Source organism: Macroventuria anomochaeta (genome assembly GCF_010093625.1).
Source record: "Macroventuria anomochaeta strain CBS 525.71 unplaced genomic scaffold BU25scaffold_18, whole genome shotgun sequence".
NCBI classification, from domain to species: Eukaryota; Fungi; Ascomycota; class Dothideomycetes; order Pleosporales; family Didymellaceae; genus Macroventuria; species Macroventuria anomochaeta.
In genome coordinates, this window is record NW_022985379.1 from 590674 (window position 1) to 611453 (window position 20780).

Sequence of the window (20780 nt, forward strand, 5' to 3'; positions counted from 1 at the left end):
ATGCTGCTGTTATTGGCTACCCTCCACGTCTGAACGACGTTGTATCTGTGCCTCTTACGACATATTAGATATGGCCCTTGTGAGACTGCACCACTCCGCTGCTCGATGTACACTGCTGACAGCTGGTCGTGAATGTCCCGATTTACTTCGAGGATCGCGACCGAACGATGCTCAACAACTATGGCATATCAGATCCTAAAACCTGGTGTCTGGAAGCACTTCACGAGTCATATCATACCCACACCAACATCTCCACAGGCACACATCCAGACAACAACACCTCGTAACCCATGATACGCGGAGCCCTCGTCCGCGATGAAAGCAACCGCTTGGCACAAGGCTGGGCAGGTTTGGCAGGCACGCGATAGGCCCCACTAGCACGAGCCCATGGTCTGATCATACACACGAGCTTTCAGGAAAATTCTCGCAGGATTCTTTCGATGCCCTAGAAGCTGTGGTTTGCGATAAGCACATAATCCTCTGGATGGCGGCATGGTCTTCGACGATGTCATTTCGCCACATCGAGCGCCAAGCCCTCCTGCTGATTGCGCAGACAAAAAGAGGAAGCAATACGGGCGGGGATCCATCGTCGCTGCATCGAGTAGTGCGGCCAGTGAATGAGGGTTGAGGTGTGTCAAGCAGGGGGCATCAGTGGTTCAATGGCGGTAAGTGTAGGCAATTTGCGCTTCTAATCCCTATCCGTTTTCAAACGGCTGCTCACGACTCCAACCAGACAGCGCGTTGCCTCGGTCGTCGAGCCGAAAACATGAGGAGATAAGCATGGGCGTGCGAACTCGCTGTGCATTCGAGAAGACAGTTGGGAGCTAGCTAAATTTGGGCGCCGAAACTACCGCGGTTGTAGACCTGCCTGTGTGCGTTAGAGTGGCCAAGAGAGAGGCCGTTCGTGGTGTGGAGGTTTCCGTCGAGCGTGAGCGTGCTTGGGGTGCTTCGATGGTGGAGAGGGGCGCGGTGTCTCCTCCGCCAAGGGACGGCGCTGGGCGCCCAGTCAAAGCGGCATTTAGGACTCGAGGAGAAGGGAATTGCACGCGGACACCTTGTACTCATAACGACCCTGCAAAAGTCTGAATTTCAACACTGGAGAGTGCAGCACACGTGACAGACAGAAAAATGAACGACTGACGACACCTGCGGACGTGTATGGTCCCACAACAATATCGATTGATGATGCCGCACCGCTACTCGCGTCTTCGTCGCGATAAGCCTGCCCAGCAGTGAATGGCTGGCACCCTGATGATCATCCTGCTCCGCCAAGTGTACCAAGCTGGAAGCTGTGTCGCCAGCTGGACCGCAATTCTCCCCTGGCCTTAGCATTTGCTAAGTGGCTGTCGTGCTCGATAACGCTGTTCGCGCGAAGTGGTGCTGTCCGCCGCCCATGATCAACAGCTAGCGTGATTGTAACGTCGCGCTGGAACTCACCTGCTGGATGCAGATGAGAGGCCAAGACGCGCTTTGCCTCGCTGTTTGCCGCCGCGAGCGTGGTGGGGAGTAAGGTATTAATTGGACTGTCTCCGCTCGTAGGGTTTTGGTTCAGCAGCAGCTCGTCCCCTCCTTCAGCTTGCCCCAGCCAATCACTCTCCTCCGGTGAACTGAAAAAGAGTGAACCCTCTCGAGTGTTAACGTCAACACTTGAAGACCACTATTCACTATGGCTGCCGCCGCTGGTCCCAACCAGGTCGATATGGCCCTCAGCAACGAGCCCAAGGTCGCTACACCTCTCTACGAGATGAACGAGAAGCAGGCTCTTGCTGGCGAGAAGCGTCACTCTTCTGCCACAAGTCAAGACATCAATGCTCCCCCTGTCGAGTTCGAGGCCGATCTCATTGGCGAGACACCCACCGAGGAGGAACTGAAGACACTACGTCGTGTCTCTGGCAAGATCCCGTGGCAGATCTTTACCATTGCGTTCGTCGAGCTTTGCGAGCGTTTCGGTTACTATGGTTGCCAGGTGCTGTGTATGTTGACATGTCGAGTTCATTCTTTATCAATCACTAATTGGAACAGACACCAACTTCGTCCAGCAGGAGCTGCCCGTCATCGATGGTGTAGTCCAGACTACTGGCAAGGACCCCCGTGCTGAGGGTCAGCCTGGTGGCCTCGGTATGGGCCAGCGTGCTTCGTTCGGTATCGGTACCTTCAACTCTTTCTGGGCCTACACAACACCCATCATCGGTGCCATTATTGCCGACGAGTACCTTGGTCGCTTCAACACCATCTTCATCGCCATCGCCTTCTCCATCATCGGTCACATCCTGCTCATTATCTCGGCTATTCCTAACGTGCTCACTGGCGGCAGTGCCATTGCCCCGTTCATTCTTGGTGTGATCGTTCTTGGTTTCGGAACTGGTGCTTTTAAGGCCAACATTTCGCCCCTCATCGCCGAACAGTACAAGCAGACAAAGCCTCGTGTGATCATCGACGAGAAGACTGGCGAGCGTGTCATCTCTGACCCTAACATCACACTTTCGCGTATCTTCCTGTACTTCTACATGTTCATCAACATCGGTTCGCTCACCGGCCAGATCTCCATGGTCTACGTTGAGAAGTACGTTGGTTTCTGGTGCGCATGGCTTCTGCCCACCATCATGTTCTGCGGCTGCCCCATCGTTCTCTGGGTCTGCCGCAACAAGTACCACAAGAGCCCACCTACCGGCTCCGTCCTCATTCGCGCTTTCAAGCTCCTCGGTCTCGCCACCAAGGGGAAGTGGTCCATCAATCCCGTCACCACCCGCAAGAACTTCAAGAGCGAACGATTCTGGGAGGATGTCAAGCCCAGCCATCTCGGCGAGTCTAAGCCCGCCTGGATGCAATTCGACGACGCCTGGGTCGACCAGGTCGCTCGTGGTCTGCGTGCCTGCTCTTGCTTTACTTGGATACCGCTGTACTGGCTGTCCTACAACCAGATGAACGGCAATTTGACCTCGCAAGCGGCGACCATGACCCGCAACGGTGTCCCCAATGATATCATCACCAACCTCAACCCCATCTCGCTCGTCATCTTCATCCCCATCGTTGACAACTTCCTATACCCCGCGCTGCGCAAGGCCGGCATCCGCTTCACACCCATCAAGCGCATTGCGTTCGGTTTCTTACTCGCGTCCCTCGCCATGGTGTCTGCCACCGTTATCCAGTACTACATCTACAAGACGGGCCCTTGCGGCAACGAGATGAACTCGTGCGATGACCCCGCGCCCATCAATGTCTGGACCCAGGCCGTGCCGTACGTGCTTGTCGGTTTCTCCGAGATCTTCACATCCATCACCGGTCTGGAATTCGCTTTCACCAAGGCGCCCAAGAACATGCGCTCCCTCGTTACATCGTACTGGCACTTCATGTCTGCGTTCTCCAACGCTATCGGCCAGGCACTTGTTTCGCTTTCTGAGGACCCACTGCTGGTGTGGAACTACGGTATCGTTGCGGTCCTGGCGTTCGCTGGTGGCATCCTGTTTTGGATCCACCAGCGCCCGACGGATAAGAAGGAGGATATTCTCAACATGTTGCCTGACTCCAACTATGTTGGTAAGGACAGGAGGCACAGTGTTGAGAACCCCGACCGCGCTGCATAAACGTGTAAAGGTTTCTGGTAACAGCTGCACTTGAGGTGCTTTGATGGCGTATGAATATGATGCTATGTAATGCTGGAGTGCATTATGTTTGGTACGGAGATCTTTCTTCGATGATACCTATTTGTTTTGGTAGTTAGTTACATGAATGCATGAGACGACGCTCTCGCTTCACCTGCACTTGATCTTCACTCGGTTGTTGGTGCCATCGTTATCATTTCACCTGGTTCGAAAGTTGGGAACTTGGTGACCGCCGATGTCTCGATGCAAACCCTTGTAGACATAGTGTACTGTGAAGTGCAGGCGCTCGTGAAGAGACATAAAGTAGCTGCGTTTGCCTATACTCCAGGGTCATGCGTGGTATTTATAGTAGCTCTGAGTTGCACAGAGCAACTGCCACTCACAATCCATTTTGTCTTCGACACCAGGTATTGCAACTGACTACGCGAGTCCTGCTCAGCACTGCTTTCAAGGACTTACAAGACCTGATTGTCGACTTTGAGATGTTCCGCGCAAAATACTTCGTGCCAGGCCAGATCTTCGAGAACAAGTCAAAAGGCGGGTACTGGAACAGAGATTTGCGGGCATTGGTGGCTGTGGTTGAGCAGCTGAGAGTGAGGGAAGAGGAGTTGAGGGTCATATTCGAATGACTGGGCGTTGCTGTAGACAGCTGAGGGAAGAGTTGGGTACAACAACTTGGCCCTATACTGCAGTATGTTGTAATCGAGCTTTAACAGAATGGGAGCTATACACTGCTCATCTCGGACTTTCAAACGAAGTTGATCTGTTCGATGTTCACGTTGATGCAAACGGTCATGATGTTCGTGATAGAAGCGTAGGGCGAGCGGAAGAAGGCAAGAATAGCCGAGGCGCGCCATCGGACCGCGACGGAGTGACTTCCGCAACATTCCGGGATAATTTTCGGTGCTGCTGGTGACGGCGACTCCAAAAGGTGCACGCAGGCCCCGCTTTGCATCTCCATAGCTTCGAAGCTCCGTAGCTCCATCTCGGTTTCGTGAACGTTGTGTGCTATAGCGGGGTTGTTTTGTTTCCATTGTTTTACGCCTGTTGCTAGAGCTGCGCGCCTTCCAGCTTCATCAGAAAAGTTTTCTCAGCCCTACCGTCAGCCTTACCGGCAATACACAGCATACAAAATGGATCCAGATCTTCAGTGCAGCACATGTCAAGCGTTATAGGAGGCGCTCTAGGCTACAGATACTCGAAGAATATTACGATGTACGTTTGAAAGGTGCTCTTTCCTTCCTCTGGCTCACACTGCACCTACCACACACATGGAGACGAAAGCACACGCACCCCAAGTGCCCTTGGACACTCATGAGTTCCCTTGCCCATCAATCCGTCACCCAGTCTGGAAACCTCGGGGTGAATGAGTGACATGTCTGAGGATGGCCTTTCAGCGCTCTGGACACTGTAGCCTTTCACCATGCACCCACCGTTCTGAGCCCTGATTGTTGTGAATAACTGCTAAATGGTGCCTTTCTCACCAGTGATCACACAAACGACTGCAATTCGACATTCCAGAGTGATACAATATGGGCGCTGAGACCAGGGCCATGAAGCGGAAGTGCTCGCTGGATGATCCTTCCGCTGTGGCCTCCCGAAAGAAAGCGCCAACGGCAGTTACAACGAATGCAGTGAAGCCAAAGGCAGCAACGCTGAAGCCAACAACAAGGAAAACATCACCAACATGTCCACTGATACAGACACTCCGCCAGTACGGCCTCCTGGAGTCCATCATCTCTTGCCTGTTCCCAAGCGATCTGCTCGCCCTCGCACTATCGTGCAAGACTACGTACAACGCAATATTTCCTCATCCTGGAAGCTTCGACAACTTGCTCAGCAGAATGCCTTGCTGCGGCAACGGCATCGCGGTCCGGCAACGTATGCACCATAAATCGACCTTCTTCTACGCTTACCAATGTACCGAATTTGCGCAATGTCGCACCGCTTCTGGCCGCCAAAACATCGAATCACACCCCTGCATCAGCTGCAGAGTTACCACTTGCGACGAATGTCGCATCCATTGCGTCTACCAATCTATCTACGAGACGCCTACCAACCCTGAAGACCTTCCTAACTTCTCTGGCTTTGTGTTGTTGGACCCGTTCGAAGTCGCCATCCTCAGTCCGCACCACCTCCCTTCCAAATTGCTTCTCAGTGAAGCTGCTCACCTGCCTCCGTGGCGAGATAGAGCAACAAATGCCGCAGCAGGGCCATACCACGACCAAGGTTTCCTCGACATGCCTCTAGAGTTCGATCAGCCTGGCACACCAGAGAAGATCAGCGATGTACTCGATGTGGATCTTGGGCTCAACTCGCTGACAAAATGGTCCGGGAACTCGCAATTTGGTTTCCCGTCACCAGTTCTCCGCTCACTGTGCGCTTTAGCCGAGAAGCGAAAACTATCTCTATGCGAGTACTGCTTCGCAGAGGCGCTGAAAGGCTACACAGCTCTTAGCCCCAAATTACCAAAACTGTCTTGGCTCAGCCACCAGGTCGACCCCCATGGCAAAGTCTTGAATGATTGTCACTGCTCGCTACGCAGCCGTGTCTTGGACCGATGGCAGTGCGTGAACTGCTATGAAAGCGAAGAGTCGACCATTGAAGGTATCCACAGTATAGCGTCGAGGCCAGATTCATGGCAGTGTCGATGTGGTCTGAATGTGAAAAGGACGGTGTGTATGTGGTGCTGGGGTGAGATTGTCGAGGGAAGGGACGAGCATGAGCGAGTATACCCAAGAGAATACGCACGTATCAGGGCAGAACGTGGGGACTCATCTGAAGAGGAGTAGGCGCTGAAGCGGAACGGCCAGACTCCCAATAGTGAGGAGCATCAAGTATGCTACCAGGGCAGAGGAGAGGGTGTACGTAGGCGGCAATACCCCGGTCGGTGCTCTGTACAACGTGAGTGTAAGACTCAGCTCATTGCTATGTAAACATCACATGTATTAGTCCTAGTGACAACGTCTTGAGCGGCTTCCGATTCGGATTTATTACAGTTCCTCAGCTGTGAACCATGTGGCTATATCCTGATCCCATCGAGCGGATACCGACTGGTCGCAGCGAGGAGCAAGGCTTGTCAGAGCGCCCTACATCTCTCGTGATCGTAACTAACAGGTGCCAAGACGCGTCCGAAACACGACCCTGGAGGAAAGCGGCGTACTCAAATGCGCTGGTACTTTGACAGCAGCTCTCCAGTGCACCACCTACATATCCTGGTTTCTGTCTTCGTCTTCTCTGTTATCGTAGTCGATTCGACCACTGGCGTCCACTCGGCGTTGTTAGCTGTTGCGGTATCAATCGTCCTGTACGAGGCCTGATTGCTGCTGCTCAGATTAGTCTGGACTAGCATGTTTCAAAACAGGTATATATTGTCTTCTCTCAGCTAGATAGCAACTCAGCGCAGTATTCCATCCACTCCACGCCGCCACATTAGCAAACTTTTACATGTGCAGCATTTGTCTGAGTCATTGTTCGTTGAAGGTAACAGCATTGTTGACAAGCTTCAGTCTAGAGAAAGCAAGCGACTGCATTTGTAGTCGTGAAAACACCGTGTATGGATGACCTGGTGAAACGATTTTGAATAGCGTAAGCTCAACACAAAGAAAAGCTGTCGGACTTGAGTACATAGTCACGCACCTGGTAGCACAGCTATCTATGGTAAGGGTAAGGCCTCAATCGGGACACCAGTGGCCATTCTCGAATGATGTGTCAACGTGGCTGCACTCAGAAGGAAAGCCTACGTGAACAAACTGATAGGTAAGAGCGTAGATTGTTGTGGCAGTAACATATGCGTGCAGAGAGTAATTATGGAAGATCACGTGGGAGGTTGACAGAGCAAGAGCAGGCGTGTCTAGACTGATAAAAAGAGCAACAGCGAAGAGGCAATAACAAGTAGGCAAACGCGCCTAATAACAGCATGTGACCCAAATACTTTACACCCAATATTTCAGGTACGTTATTTCTTCAGATCTCCATTTCTCATTTATATGCTACTGCGCATACACCATCGCGTCGTACAACATCAACTTCAACCTTAACCTTAACCTTGGCCTCCACCTCTTTCCCCTTTACCGCATCTCCTCTCTGAATCTGAATTTACAATCCATGTCTGTCTAAGAAATCGTAGATGAGTTGGAAACCGGCAGTCGCATTATTGTGCAGGGGCAAGGCATGACCAGTGTTGGGCTGGATAGCCACCTCAATAGCACTAGCATTAGGATAAGTTTGCGCCAACGCTGTCATATTAGCCACTCCTTTGCAATCTCCTCGACATATGTAAAAGTCGAATTCTGGCAATAAGTATTGCACTGGCCCTTTAAAAGAAGGACCGTAGTTTCCGATAAGCCAAAAGGCTGATGCAAACTCGCCAATTGGGACTGGCTGCTTGATATCGACAGCGTAATCAAGCAGCTCTGGAGTGAACGCGGTTTTGGGGTCGCCGCCGAAGAAGATGTTCTGGATTCCGGACTTCTGGCAAACAACATAACCGCTAGGTCGCTCGTATGAAGGAGAGCCTGTGGCGGCGTATTCAACGCTGAATGATGTGGATCCTGCGCTTCCAAGATACGGGCTGAGAAGGTAACCAGTGATAATCGCCCCATCAGTCAGACTACCATAGTTGGCAATGAATGCGGAGGTTAGGAAGGACCCAAAACTATGGCCGACATGTACGACCTTGGAAGGGAATTCCAGCTCATTGAATGCTGGGAGGGCATCCTGGGACTTTTCTGCAAGGTCGTATAGTGTGCCGTTACGAGCCATTAAGGTGATTTGTCGAAGAATTTCCATCTCCAATGGAGCTTGGACAACGTTGTATGCGTCCGGGTGATTAGATTGACCAGTTCCCAAACGATCGTATGTAAGGATAGAATACCCGGCTTTGAGTGTGGCCTCAACATAAGAGTGTTCCTCTGGCTTATATGTGGAGTCCCAGTATCGTGAGTCGTAATGAACTCCGTGAGTGGCGATTTGGAGTACTCCGTTCTTTCCAGAAGACTTCGGGACACAGAGCTGGGCGTGTATATTGAAGGTGTCAGACGTGGTTGTATTTGTGATGATGTTCTGCACGCCATGTGGTGTGCTCCAAGTGGCATCGAAGATTGCCCAAGCCGTTGCTTCGATATCGTCGTTCACTTGGGGTATGTCGTAGATTGCGCTCGGTGCAGTAGCGAACACTGGAATGTCTAGCTGCACGCAGTAGCCGCTAGGTCGGTGGGAGGATTGGACTAGCGAGGCCAAAGCAATATTGGAAAAGAGCCATGAGGCTGCTGTGAGACGACCGGCCATTGTTGTGCAAGTAGCGATAATGAAGATGTGATGAGAGTTCGATGCAGATGTACATATGAATGAAGAGATAGGGTGAGCTTTATATACATGCGGTCTGGCAGTGCAGCCTCACTGTTTGATATCATTGACATTGCCAAGGGGGTGCATTCGACTCATCCACTTCTGTTTCGGCTGGTCTTATTTGATGAGAAGGATACGGCTGAGGAAGTTAGGGCGCAGCAGGCGACGTACAGCTGACATGCTGCGAGTGACCGTCAGCTCGAATATAGTATGACATTAACAAATGTCACCTTATATGACCTGAAGACTGTGTTGACACTGAGTAGTACGTAGATGCACTCGCTGGCTGAGCGTGAAGTCTTGCAATAACAGTAGAACTCACGCGAGAAAGGGTAGTTCGTGAAGGTAATATCTTCAACCTCTTCTGCTCACAAAAATTCGTTCTACCAATGGACAATAGGTTCGATAGCGACCGGTATGCTTTGGTCGCTTGCAGTCATTCAACAGCGGAAGGTCAGATCGAGGACGCTAAATCGACAGGGGGCGTATCTGTGACCAGGGGCGTATTCTTTAGCGAATGGACCCACAAGTCAGCGGCTGGGTCGCTTAGCCACAAGCCACTTGGCCCGAAATGTCGTAGTCCGTAAGTGCGAATATGGAAGGCATCGGATACAACCACGAGCCCACCAGGAATACTCGAATCAATCATGGAGTGGCTCTTCACCGGTACCGCGTAGGTCAGACATTTCCAGCACTGCCTCATTCTTTGATGCAAAAGGGCGGCCATGAAAGGCATAAAAGGTCAGGTCAAACTTTGCTTCCACTACTCGAATCACAAACATCATCACTATCATCTTTTCAAGCGAACTCATGTCTTCTATCTAAGCACCATTGACCTTAATTCCTCAAGCCATAATTTCCCCGAGAGATCTTTATAACCATTATACCTCAAACGATCGAATCCATCTCCGAACCGTCGAACGCCCTGGTCTTTTCTCCATGGCTTCGGTTGTTGTCGCCCTTGGTGTCATTGTCTACTTCTCGGCCAAGAAGGTGCACGATCACAGAGAAAAGAAGCGCGAGCTGAAAGCTCAAGAATTTCTGTCACACGACATGACTGAGAAAATGGCGACGAGCGATGAACTCAGCAACCATCTTGAAACCGACGACAACCTCCCGGCTTACCGCAGAGAGCCGCGGCTACCACGCTACACGGAGGATGAGCAACCCACGACCGTTGTTAGCAAAAAGCGCAACGCGCTTCTTGGTTCCTTTCGATTTTAGGGATTTTAGTCAATTTGAGAGAGAAAGATGTATCATAGACACATAGCAAACGAGTGGATTATGTTTGTTTGGATTACGAGACTTCATATGACTGGAGTGACACGCGAATGATAGACCCAATAGATACTTTGCTTGCAGTTTCGACGCTTTCGCCCGGTGTTCGTTTGAAGAAACCTTGGAAGGTGACCATGACTACACTCAAATTCGTCCACATTCTGTGGTACATGTGCAGACTATGGGTATGGCTGGGAATCCAAAGCCATATTTTTTGACATGCTTACTATTTGAGGTGAGGGGAGTCTATATACAACCTTTGATGTCTTGCAGCGTACGTAACATAGTCCCTGGCCACCACTGTGTTTGATCATCACATTCCGGCCACAGTCGCCTCACAAGCTGAGTTCCATATCTATTCACCATACCAGTAAGCGTCACCAACGGCAACATCCCAATCCACCACGACTCCTCTTCCACCAAGAACATAAGTACGGACCAGTGCGCATATATATCGAGCGCAAGCGCTTGCTTCTGTGTCAAATCCGATGCGATGCAGTCGGGTGGTGCACCAGCGGGATTCTCGAGCCGCTGGTCGAGGAGAGGAAGGACGAGGTCGAGATACCCTTGGGGAATCTGGGCGAAGAAGGAGAGCAGCAGGCGTGTCAGTGGTTCGGTCGGTAGTAGGACTATGCCTTTGACTTCGCATGGCCGGCTCACGAAGGAACGGAGCCAGGGAGCTATGTGCGTTGAGGATGCCGCATCAGCCTGGACGTATTCCGATTGCGACGGTGTGGCCATGGAGAAGGCACTGCTTCTTATCTGCTCGAGGATACTGAAAGCGGTCTTGCAGGCTGATATAGTGTGATCGAGTGGATCGCTTCCGTTGGGAACGAGGGAATCTAGGCGCACTTGAAGCTTTGAAAATGCATCTCGACTACTGGTAACAATCATTGCGGTCATGACATGATTATGTGATGGATGTAGAGCCTTTGACATAAGACTGGCTACTGGCATCACTGATATCGTGTCTCGGTCAAGAGCCATCGGTACAGGAGGCTCGCAGCTTATTCCTAAGTCGCCTGAAAGAAGCGTTTCAAGCATAATTCGCACCCCTCTAACCAATATTATCACATCCCTTGGAGTTGACAAGAGTGGACCATGCGATTTTTGCGTTCCGCTGCTGCTTGAGATCCAGTGATTGATCTGCTGACTTGCAGCAGCAAATGGCACTAATATTAAAGTGCTAGTCAAAAGATTGCCTGAATCCGGTGTGCCAGACTTTGAGATTGATTCTCGAATTCGTTCGCTCGCCTCGTTGTAGTGCTGATAGCCACTGAGCAGGATTTGATGGACTGATTCTGTTTTAGGAGGGGGGTTTTTGGAGATCGTGTTCCACGCTAAGTGGACTGCAGAGACTGCAAGAATAGAGTGATAAACGGCTGCGCTCTGCTGAGCCAGCGTCGGCATCCCGGACTGCAACAAGCTATAGCCGCTTCGGCAAACACCCATATTGGGACTCACATGCCGTAAATAGTGGTAATATAGATCGGTATCAGATGGGCTGCTTGGAAATTTTGAAATAGTACGATATCCGTCTGTGTCCACATGTGGTGATTCCGGGTGTGATGATAGTGGAATTAGATTTGGAGGCGGCGAAATACTCGAAGTTGCTCCCACAGGGCTGATTGGTAACCTCGGTATATAAGATCCATCTCTTCCATTTATCTCTGCGGAAGGTACTGCTGATAAATACAAGCATTTTATGAGACCCAAGATGCATCGCGTGCACGATGGCCTTGACTCGTCGCACTAGAGAAAATATCAGCTCAATGGTTACATGGCACTCACTGGGTAGTATATACACACCTTCTTTCTGCGACGCTTGCACTCGAGGCATCCATCTCTCGACTTTTGATGATGCCTCCTGGTTTTTCTACCTGTCTCTCGACTGGGTACCCCAGATGTCATGGTTTTGGAGCTGATAACATCGAAATGGCGGCGCAGCCCTGGAGACGTCAGCTTTATCATGAAGCATGTGAGGCTGAGTCGCCGTATTCCGATTGGATAAGGGTCTACATCACGCGTGAGAATTTGGAATCGCTTCGAACGACAGACAAGACTCCAATTGGCTGAGCACATCCCGTAACACGAAATCTTATTCTTGCAAAATGTCGCACAGATCTAACATCTCTCATCGTCGTGTGTCTCTACTTGTAGTTGCCGTCCCCACATCGCGAGCTTGCTAGACTTCTAAAGTAGTTGAACAATTGTGCAGCCTTTGCATTCCGTGTACGGGTGCACCGAGGGATTTGAGGAGGTTATGCACAAGCTGCAACCACATTCACTCCACGGTCCTCCCACCACCTGCGCAAGCCCACACTCTATCCTTCCGGAGCAAAGTCTTTATCAATAAGCCTTTGTTCAAGAATCCTCGGCGTCCTCGAGTGTATCCGGCATCCTTTTTACTTTGCTTTTCGATGCACCAGAAGCATGTCCAGTGGTCCAGTAGATGCTTTTTCACAGTACATGAGCAGTCGGCGGATGTAGCAGAGGCAGCAAAAGGACCATTGGCTACCAGACACTCGTTGATCTTCTTTTCAGCCACAACACGTCCCTCGCCGCCGCGAAAATAACAATTCATGCACATTTAGCGTTTGCGCATGTCTGTAAACTTCTTGAAGGGTCCAGAGGTGATGTCCATGTGCCACAGGTTAAGACCTCGACAGTCTTTGTAGATCTTCCACTTGAGCAGAGTTCTCCGGCCGGTGATGCTGCTGTAATATCGCAAGCTGGTTAACTTGATTTCCGTGGAGAAGTCTGCATAGCTTAGGGACTGGCCATGGCCTAGTCTGAGAGACACTCAGCCTGACGTGAACCCCTTGATTGCACTAGAACCAATAATGTAATCGACGTACCTATTTGAAATTCGCCTGCGTTCTGTAACAGGATCGGCTTGACGATTCCAAATTGTCTGGTAAACGATGTGAGCCCGGCAATTCTCACAACACTGGATTCCGCACCGGCTGCAGTGCTGCGTGAGGACGAAATCGTTGTATCGACTACACGATATATGGTGGAGATTCGACCAGGGTTGGCTTGTAAGCAACGGATCAAGCAAAAAAGACATATCAGCAGCTTCCTGATCCTGTGTCCGTCGCAGACGGTCCGGGCTTTGAGTTTATCCAGGATTGCTTGTTTGCCGCTGACAGCAAGCCATCATGTCCTGGATGTTGAAGCTAGTTTGAAGAGATCCAGTGTAGAGAGGTAGCCGGTGAGCAGGCAAAAGACTTCATAGAGAGCGATACACCCCTCAAATTTTGAGAGCTCGTGCGGTGGGAGTGGCATGCTAATAGTGCTCGGTGCGGCTGCGCCGCGAGATGGTAACGACTCGACTGCTCCTATTTCTGATGTTCTCTGTATTGTTGAAAGATAGAAAATCGAAAAGGAGACGAGTGTATGGGCTTGAGAACTCGGTACCTTGAATATCAGGGTTTAACGTAGCGAGATCAGAGCCATACATCACTTACGAGGCAATTTTGGATCTCAACAATGCTCTCAGATTGATCGAGACTGTATAGCTTTTCTGTTTGCATGGTGCTCGAGGTGCAGTTGAACGTCTTCGTGACTCATTCTCGACGCTGTTCTGGTGTGTAAAAAGAGATTTGACCTGCGAAGAATAATGCAATCGAGGTAAGGGCTACAATTGTGAATGTCAGAGCAACCTGGAGGAATCATTAGCTCATACCTGTGCTGAATAGGACATGTCACTAGTGAGTATACCTTCGAGTTGTCATCCCACCATTCTGAAGTCTCAAGGTGCCTCGTAGCAGACCACACATGCAGAAACATGCCTACGATCATACTGATTGTAGCTGTTGTTAGAAACATGACAGGCATCTGCCATGTAAAGACTTGAAGCAGACTGGGTGCTCGGCGACCTGTCTTCTTGGAATACTTTCGTTCGCCATTCGTCTTAGCCAGCAGCCTTCGAATGCCATCCAGACCGTCGCGGTGGGCGGAAAGGCGATGGAGTCGCACGGTCTGATCAGCCGCCGTCAAGATACTGAACAGTGACAAGATGATGCCGCAGTACCATGCTGTCCTGATGGGCCACGGTGATTCACGTCCACTGGGCAGCACCTGAGGCCAGCTGCCTGTCGATGTGAGCACCCCTGCCAAGAGCGCAGCGACAACACCAATGAAGCTCAACTCGCTGAGTTTATTGTCTCTCCATTTAATGGTAAGCTCGTCCTTCTCTTTTGCATCTTCAGTGTTGAGCAGGATCTCAATGGGATCGTAGGTCGCTGCATCAGGCGCGTAGATGCCACCACCGAAGAAGTGCAAGACCATCCCTAAAGATGAATGGTTCTCAGCAGGTTTCGCAGCTTCAGATGAGCTCCTTAGCATCGGTGAACGTTCGTCTGCAGAACCACCGCCCTCAACGTCGGAGTCATACGTCATTGTTCGGATCGAATTTCGGTAGTACTGGCGGGGAGATTCTGAACACCAGAATGCAATATGGGCTGCAAGTGATATAGAGGTGGGTAACGCTGCATGCGTGGAGAGCGAGAAACTGCGAATTGTTGTCGTGTTATGTACAGTACGACGATACCTGCGGTGGGCGCTGGGTGCGTGACCGATGACCCGTCATGACGCTTGCTCGGCGCGTCTGCGCTCCTGCCTTGCCCTGCCCAAGTGCACACCCGAAGTCAACAACAGCTGGCGAAACGACTCACGATCAGTTGATTCGATTCCGACGAGTCACCGAGGTCACTGAAATGCCGCCAGTCGAAATGCGGTTGAAAAGAGGGTCGAAAAGCGGCCGGTGTGTGCTACTCCGGGCCGTCTTCGCTACGCCGAGACGCTGTGGAGCGCTCCACAGGGTGATGACGTGCCATTAAGAGAACGGCTACTTGTCAATATTGCTCGATTAGGCTGAAACACTGAAACAGCGAAAATGTCGAGTCCTCAGCAAAAAAAGAAGCATCTGTACGTCAGTACCGACAAGCACCGGTGGTGGAAAGAGGCGGTGGTTTATCAGGTAGGCTGAGATGATCAGTCAGACAGCCAAATCACTCACGTGAACTACAGGTATACCCTGCGTCGTTCAAGGACACCAATGGTGATGGCTGGGGAGATGTGCCCGGTATTACAGAAAAACTCGACTACCTGAAAGACTTGGGTGTCGATGTTATCTGGGTCTCGCCAATTTACAAGAGCCCGCAGGCTGACATGGGCTACGACATTGCCGATTACGAAGACATTGACCCAAGCTACGGAACGTTGCAAGATGTCGACAACCTGATCAAAGAGATCAAGAAGCGTGACATGAAGCTCGTCATGGACCTCGTTGTGAACCACACATCTGAGGAGCACGCCTGGTTCCTCGACTCGCGATCTTCCAAGGAATCGTCAAAGCGAGACTGGTATATCTGGAAGCCCGCGAAGTACGACGCAGATGGAAACCGTCAGCCACCGAACAACTGGGCCCAAATTCTTGGCGAGGCCAACTCTGCATGGACATGGGACGAGAAGACCCAGGAATACTACCTTTCGCTCTTCACGCCTGAGCAACCAGACCTGAACTGGGAGAATCCTGCAGTACGAGAGGCTGTTCACGATGTGCTTCGCTTCTGGCTGGATCGCGGTGTTTCTGGCTTCCGCATGGATGTGATCAACCTGATCTCGAAAGTGCAATCTTTCGGCGATGCTGAAATCAAGGTCGAGGACAATAAGTATCAGCCAGGCGACAAGTTTTATGCCAACGGGCCCCGGTTGCACGAGTTTCTCAAGGAGATCAACCGCAAGGTTTTGTCGAAGTACGACACCCTTACAGTCGGTGAGATGCCGTTCGTCCGAGATGAAGACGAGATCATTCGTGTTGTCGGTGCTGAGAACGAGGAACTCAACATGATCTTCGCTTTCGACATCGTGGATATCGACAACGTGCCCGGCGACTTCAAGTACACGCTTCACCCTTGGGATGCGCGCGATCTCAAAGAGATCATCAATCGTTTGCAACGCCTCATGCTGGAGCGAGACGGGTGGAATTCGATCTTCATTGAGAATCACGACCAGCCTCGCAGCGTCAGCAGGTATACAGACGACAGCGACGAGTTCCGTGAGTATGGCGCCAGGTTGTTGTGTTTGATGCAGACTACCCTCGCTGGCACCATGTACGTCTACCAAGGTGAAGAGATCGGCATGCGCAACGTTCCTCCAAGCTGGGAGCCGTCCGAGTACAAGGATATCGAGAGTGTCAACTTCTTCAAGAAGTAAGTTTCATTCATCACGCATCAATTTTGGAACCACGGCTAACTCCACCCAGGTATCAGGACATGTATTCCGGCAATGAAGAGAAGCAAGCTCTAGCACGCAAGATTATGCAGAAGAAATCACGCGACAACGCACGTACACCCGTCCAATGGACCGCCGAACCCCATGCTGGGTTCACATCAGCCAATGCCAAACCCTGGATGCGCGTAAATGATGACTACAAAACCGTCAATGCCAAGGCACAGCTGGACAATGCCAATCCCTCACCAGGCTACCTATCCGTTCACGCCTTCTGGAAGCGCGGTCTCGAATATCGAAAGGAAAACAAAGACGTCTTCGTGTACGGTGATTTCGAGGTGCTGGATCTGGAAGACAAGAAGGTCGTTGCGTACAAGCGCTGGAGTGAGAAGAACGCTTTTGTCACGGTGCTTAACTTCAGCGGCGAGAATGTTGCTTGGGACAAACTGGGTGATCTCAAGGTCAAGAAGTGGGTTGCTGGTAATTATGATGAGACGGAGATCGATAGCAAGGCGAAGAGTGGAACGCTTGACTTGAGGCCTTGGGAGGCGCTTCTGGGTTTGGTAGAGTAAGCTGCCTCTGACGTTATAGGAGAAGCCCAACCCGTTCAAAGGCCTTCAAGTTCAGGACAAGTCCTATAGAACATCTGCAGACCAGGGATCCACACGTGGTGCGGGAGCGCGCTAGAGATGCAAGGAACGATCACGGTTGGTATGTTGCCGGTCCGGTAAAATCGCGCTAATCGTCTCCACCATTTCACCGTCGTGCTATCTTGCCTCGCATTACAGTGCTTTTTCGACATCCTTAATTAGTAAAGATTTCTAGCTCTCATGGTTTCCATGAAACTGCCATACTCCAAAAGCCCAAGTGTGCTCGCTCTTCTAAGTTGCGCTAATACAAATTGGGTCACGCTAAAACGCACGAGGCTTGGCGCGTCGCTCTCACTAGACCTCACAAACATCTTCTACATCAAGCTGGTACATTCTTTCTCATTTTACGGTTTGTATTCCATAGCTTCGAGCAATACATGTCTCTTCCTTATCGCTCGCTCAACGAGTCTTATTCTCCAAACTAGTGTTCATCGTTCGTCATGCCATCAAGCCGTACTTCTCCTGAGAGCAACAATACCAACACCCTCTTCCATCAGCCGGGAGACCCATCAGAACGCACATCCTTCCTCGGAAACATATGAGTGTTAAACGTCTCCAGCCTAGGTGGGCTTGCAACACGCGTCGGTGCCTTCTTCGTACGAGTAGCTCTCAGATCCTCCATCGAGCTCTCCGACGACAGGTTGCCAAGAGCAGCGCGAATGTTTTCCTTGGAAACGATGCGCATAATCTCGTGGGAGCTCGCCTCCTCATCTAACAGCTGCTCGGATCTCTGACCTCGCTTCGAGGCCCAGCGCTCAGGACTCTTTGCAGGGATAGGCGGTGCGAATGCGGACGTAGCTTTCGAGGGGCCAGAAGGCGAATTTTGGTAACCTAGCCATGCAACTTGTTTTGGTGGCGAATTGCCTGGCCATGGGACAGCCTTGGGCTTTGGTGGAGAGTCGTTGCGGTACGTGTCGTTCGATGCAACGCGCAGCTGACTGACATATGGTGGCGGGACTCTGATGGGGGCAGGCAGGCGACTGTGTGGCTTTGACGGAGCCTTGTCACTTTCGATGGACCGACCACCGGCGTTGAAATTCCTGGCGTGGAGGTTCGATAAGCTAATCTCCTCCTGGTAGCCGTTGCCTTCGTAGCTCGGATGACGAGCATCTGAGTACGACTTCTTCTCTTGCAGCAACTCATCTGGAATCGGTTCGTCGTATCTGCTAGTGCCTTTCTTCAGCGGACGTGGAATGGCACTCAGCGCACCCATGGGAGACCAGATGTCGTCCTCGAAGTCGGCACTCTGCCGCTGCATCTCCCCCAGGAAACCATCAAGAACACTCCCATTAGATGGGCTCGAGCTGCGATCAGTCATATACACGCGTTGCTCAGATGCCCTGTGTGTGAGCGGCTCTGGGCGTGGCAATCGTGGCGCAGGCAAGGGCCTTGCACAACCCTCGTTGGGCTGTTTTTGCAGCGCCGTGTCGACTTCCCTTGATGGCTGGGTCTTCTGTTCGGGAACATCGTCAGGAATGTTAATATGTCGAGTAACGCCGTGGAGGGGACTCTTTAGCTCCTGTGCGGTGCAGTCAGTGACACGTATTCCATCACGAAGCACAGAGGTACTGCACGCTGACTCACTTCTTTCTGAAGCTTGGGGACATAGGAGTATATGCCGTACGGGATCATGGGAGCCTTGGGCGTATCCGGCGTCTTTGGACGTGTGGGCGAAAAAGGAGATTGAGGCTCAGATCTACCAAAGCGGCTGTTGCCAATGTTCATCGACAGCGATCGACAAATGCTGTCGGAGTAACGCTTGATGGGGCTGCGACTGCGCATGTCCTTCGACGGCGACTTGGTGAGCGACCTGTCAAGAGCGTTATGCCTTGACTGTTGCACAACCTGTGGTTGATATTTGGTTACATACTGCACTGTCTCTGACTTCGCGATCGTCTTTCGGCGTGCTGCGCGCACTCGCTGCTCCTCCAGCCACTCTTCCATCTTCTGCTTGAACCTCGGGCGCTCGACTAGACCTCCGTATTGCGGGTATACGTTGCGCAGTTCCTTCTCAGTTTCGTCGTAGTTCTTCTTCGTCAAAACAGTTTGGCTGGCGCCACGGAGGTGTGAGGGTCTGGAAACCATGCGGAACGGCGTCGGTGAAGTGACAACACCGTCAGGCATGGTGATGTTCCCCTCTGGAAAGGCAAGGCGGCTCGGGCACCTGTCCTCGATGAACAGCGCCAGTCGACCATAGTGCCTCCTACCCTTCACGCTGTACGAAGCGCGCACAGCCCTGATGATGGGAACGAACACCTCTTCCCAAGCGGTGCAGATGTTCCGGAGCTCGAAGTACCGAAGGCCAAACGGACTGTACGTCTTCCCTACACAAAATGTTTGCAACAACCAGGCATACAGATGCTTCTCGAACTCTGCAGGACCCCACTCACTCTTATCAATCTCGAAGTAAGCAACAGGCTTCTCGGTGCGCGGATCGTGGCGGCGCAGACCCTCGTCGAATTGGGTGTAGAACCAGAGGATGTCGAGGCGCGTGATCCCACTCGGCTCAGCGGCGCGCGATTTATTGACGAGAAGGCAAGAGTCGCGGAACGCCGCCCATGGCGCGAGGAAGGCAGTCGTGGCGAGGAAGTGCGCTTCCAGGCCGGCTAAATCGGTGAGGTTGAGGAGTGTAAGGGCGAGCTTGAGGTCGGGCGGGATCTTGTCCTTGTCAGTGCGAGAGAACATATCACGCAGGTTTGCGGTGCTGGTCGGTGTGGGCGCGTGCGGCTTCTTGGGGCTTGCAAAAGTCGAGGATAGGTGCGATGATTGGGAAGGAAAGATCAGAGAGGGAGAGACGCCACTGTTGGAAGGGCTTACGCGAAGGCTCACAGTGAAAGAGAGTCATGCGTAACAGCCCACTGCGTCAAATTTGCATTCACCTCAACCAACTGACATCCTGACAGAGGAGAAGCAACAAATGCCAGATCTCGGGCATGAGCTTCGTATGCATGCGGTATTGGCGCTTTCGATATGCATATTTATTCACCGTAGGCAGTTTTGAGGCGATCTATACAAGGTACTTGATCTGATTCTTCTTTCAAGCACTTGACAATCTCTCTACAAGTTTTTACCTTGTACAATAACGACTTTCAAAGCGTACACAGCCTTTGAGAACCATCTTGTTGATGCTTGCGACTGACTCGGCACGGCGATGAAGAGAGGTACAGTAAGAGAGAGTGCTTGCCGCAAATGATGATTTGGCTGACATCCGCAAGAACAGATTGCTGAAGCGTCAGGCGACAGATGACCCTGCAACCGCGAATAACACAATCACACTTCATTAAACAGGCTTGACCCTAAGGCCGATGCAGGATGTGAGTTCATCACTCTTAGAACAGTTCAATAGCTAACAGACTTGCAGTGTCGTCCAAACGTACAAAGCTCAATGATACGGTAGATCAAGCATGCACCAACATCATTCGGAGTGTGATACTGACGAATCCAGGTGACAGTAATGGCGACGCTGCTATAACGAACACACCGAAGACATCACCGCGCTCGAAAAGGGGCCCGCAGAACTGAAAGATAGTACCGACCTTGAAAAGTAGATCGCTGAGCAGGCAGAGGAGATTAGAAAGCTCAAAGACCAACTGCAGAGCCGCAGCAACCTCGTGGCTGGCGTACGAACTTGTTGCGGTATATGTATGGACCCACAAGCCCTGAC

General features: G+C 51.5%; 11 protein-coding genes across 11 annotated transcripts; 5 read left to right on the top strand and 6 right to left on the bottom strand.

Moving 5' to 3' along the window:
* Positions 1-3: 3 nt before the first annotated feature.
* BU25DRAFT_411277 (uncharacterized protein) lies at positions 4-610 on the bottom strand. Its single transcript, XM_033706512.1, has one exon. The coding sequence runs from the start codon at positions 585-587 to the stop codon at positions 375-377; it is 213 nt and encodes a 70-aa protein (XP_033561407.1). The 5' UTR covers positions 588-610; the 3' UTR covers positions 4-374.
* Positions 611-1366: 756 nt separating this feature from the next.
* On the top strand, positions 1367-3759 carry BU25DRAFT_71065 (PTR2-domain-containing protein). Its single transcript, XM_033712037.1, has 2 exons — positions 1367-1973; positions 2023-3759. Exons 1-2 carry the CDS (start codon positions 1667-1669, stop codon positions 3582-3584), a joined length of 1869 nt encoding a protein of 622 aa, XP_033561408.1. The 5' UTR covers positions 1367-1666; the 3' UTR covers positions 3585-3759.
* A 927-nt stretch (positions 3760-4686) lies between these two features.
* Positions 4687-6833, top strand: BU25DRAFT_411279 (uncharacterized protein). The gene is made up of 2 exons (XM_033706513.1): positions 4687-6680; positions 6728-6833. The coding sequence occupies exon 1, from the start codon at positions 5135-5137 to the stop codon at positions 6392-6394; it is 1260 nt and encodes a 419-aa protein (XP_033561409.1). The 5' UTR covers positions 4687-5134; the 3' UTR covers positions 6395-6680; positions 6728-6833.
* A 726-nt stretch (positions 6834-7559) lies between these two features.
* Positions 7560-8932, bottom strand: BU25DRAFT_411281 (alpha/beta-hydrolase). Its single transcript, XM_033706514.1, has one exon. It carries the CDS (start codon positions 8889-8891, stop codon positions 7701-7703), a length of 1191 nt encoding a protein of 396 aa, XP_033561410.1. The 5' UTR covers positions 8892-8932; the 3' UTR covers positions 7560-7700.
* A 738-nt stretch (positions 8933-9670) lies between these two features.
* Positions 9671-10306, top strand: BU25DRAFT_411282 (uncharacterized protein). Its single transcript, XM_033706515.1, has one exon. It carries the CDS (start codon positions 9891-9893, stop codon positions 10173-10175), a length of 285 nt encoding a protein of 94 aa, XP_033561411.1. The 5' UTR covers positions 9671-9890; the 3' UTR covers positions 10176-10306.
* Positions 10307-10475: 169 nt separating this feature from the next.
* On the bottom strand, positions 10476-12140 carry BU25DRAFT_342366 (uncharacterized protein; the record flags this gene model as incomplete). The annotated part of the gene is made up of 2 exons (XM_033702905.1): positions 10476-11981; positions 12039-12140. 2 exons carry the CDS (start codon positions 12138-12140, stop codon positions 10476-10478), a joined length of 1608 nt encoding a protein of 535 aa, XP_033561412.1.
* Positions 12141-12844: 704 nt separating this feature from the next.
* On the bottom strand, positions 12845-13480 carry BU25DRAFT_71258 (uncharacterized protein). Its single transcript, XM_033712040.1, has 2 exons — positions 13088-13480; positions 12845-13031 (listed from the first exon to the last, which is right to left on the bottom strand). Exons 1-2 carry the CDS (start codon positions 13297-13299, stop codon positions 12884-12886), a joined length of 360 nt encoding a protein of 119 aa, XP_033561413.1. The 5' UTR covers positions 13300-13480; the 3' UTR covers positions 12845-12883.
* BU25DRAFT_71178 (uncharacterized protein) lies at positions 13437-14727 on the bottom strand. Its single transcript, XM_033712038.1, has 3 exons — positions 13953-14727; positions 13721-13894; positions 13437-13496 (listed from the first exon to the last, which is right to left on the bottom strand). Exons 1-2 carry the CDS (start codon positions 14631-14633, stop codon positions 13799-13801), a joined length of 777 nt encoding a protein of 258 aa, XP_033561414.1. The 5' UTR covers positions 14634-14727; the 3' UTR covers positions 13437-13496; positions 13721-13798.
* On the top strand, positions 14728-15255 carry BU25DRAFT_71342 (uncharacterized protein). Its single transcript, XM_033712041.1, has 2 exons — positions 14728-15161; positions 15232-15255. The coding sequence occupies exon 1, from the start codon at positions 14822-14824 to the stop codon at positions 15071-15073; it is 252 nt and encodes an 83-aa protein (XP_033561415.1). The 5' UTR covers positions 14728-14821; the 3' UTR covers positions 15074-15161; positions 15232-15255.
* BU25DRAFT_71225 (glycoside hydrolase family 13 protein) lies at positions 14882-17056 on the top strand. The gene is made up of 3 exons (XM_033712039.1): positions 14882-15213; positions 15264-16447; positions 16501-17056. Exons 1-3 carry the CDS (start codon positions 15130-15132, stop codon positions 17036-17038), a joined length of 1806 nt encoding a protein of 601 aa, XP_033561416.1. The 5' UTR covers positions 14882-15129; the 3' UTR covers positions 17039-17056.
* Positions 17057-17609: 553 nt separating this feature from the next.
* Positions 17610-19816, bottom strand: BU25DRAFT_469670 (uncharacterized protein; the record flags this gene model as incomplete). The annotated part of the gene is made up of 3 exons (XM_033710771.1): positions 17610-18515; positions 18549-18684; positions 18846-19816. Coding segments are annotated over 3 exons (2013 nt in total), but the record flags the coding sequence as incomplete, so codon positions are not given.
* Positions 19817-20780: the final 964 nt, after the last annotated feature.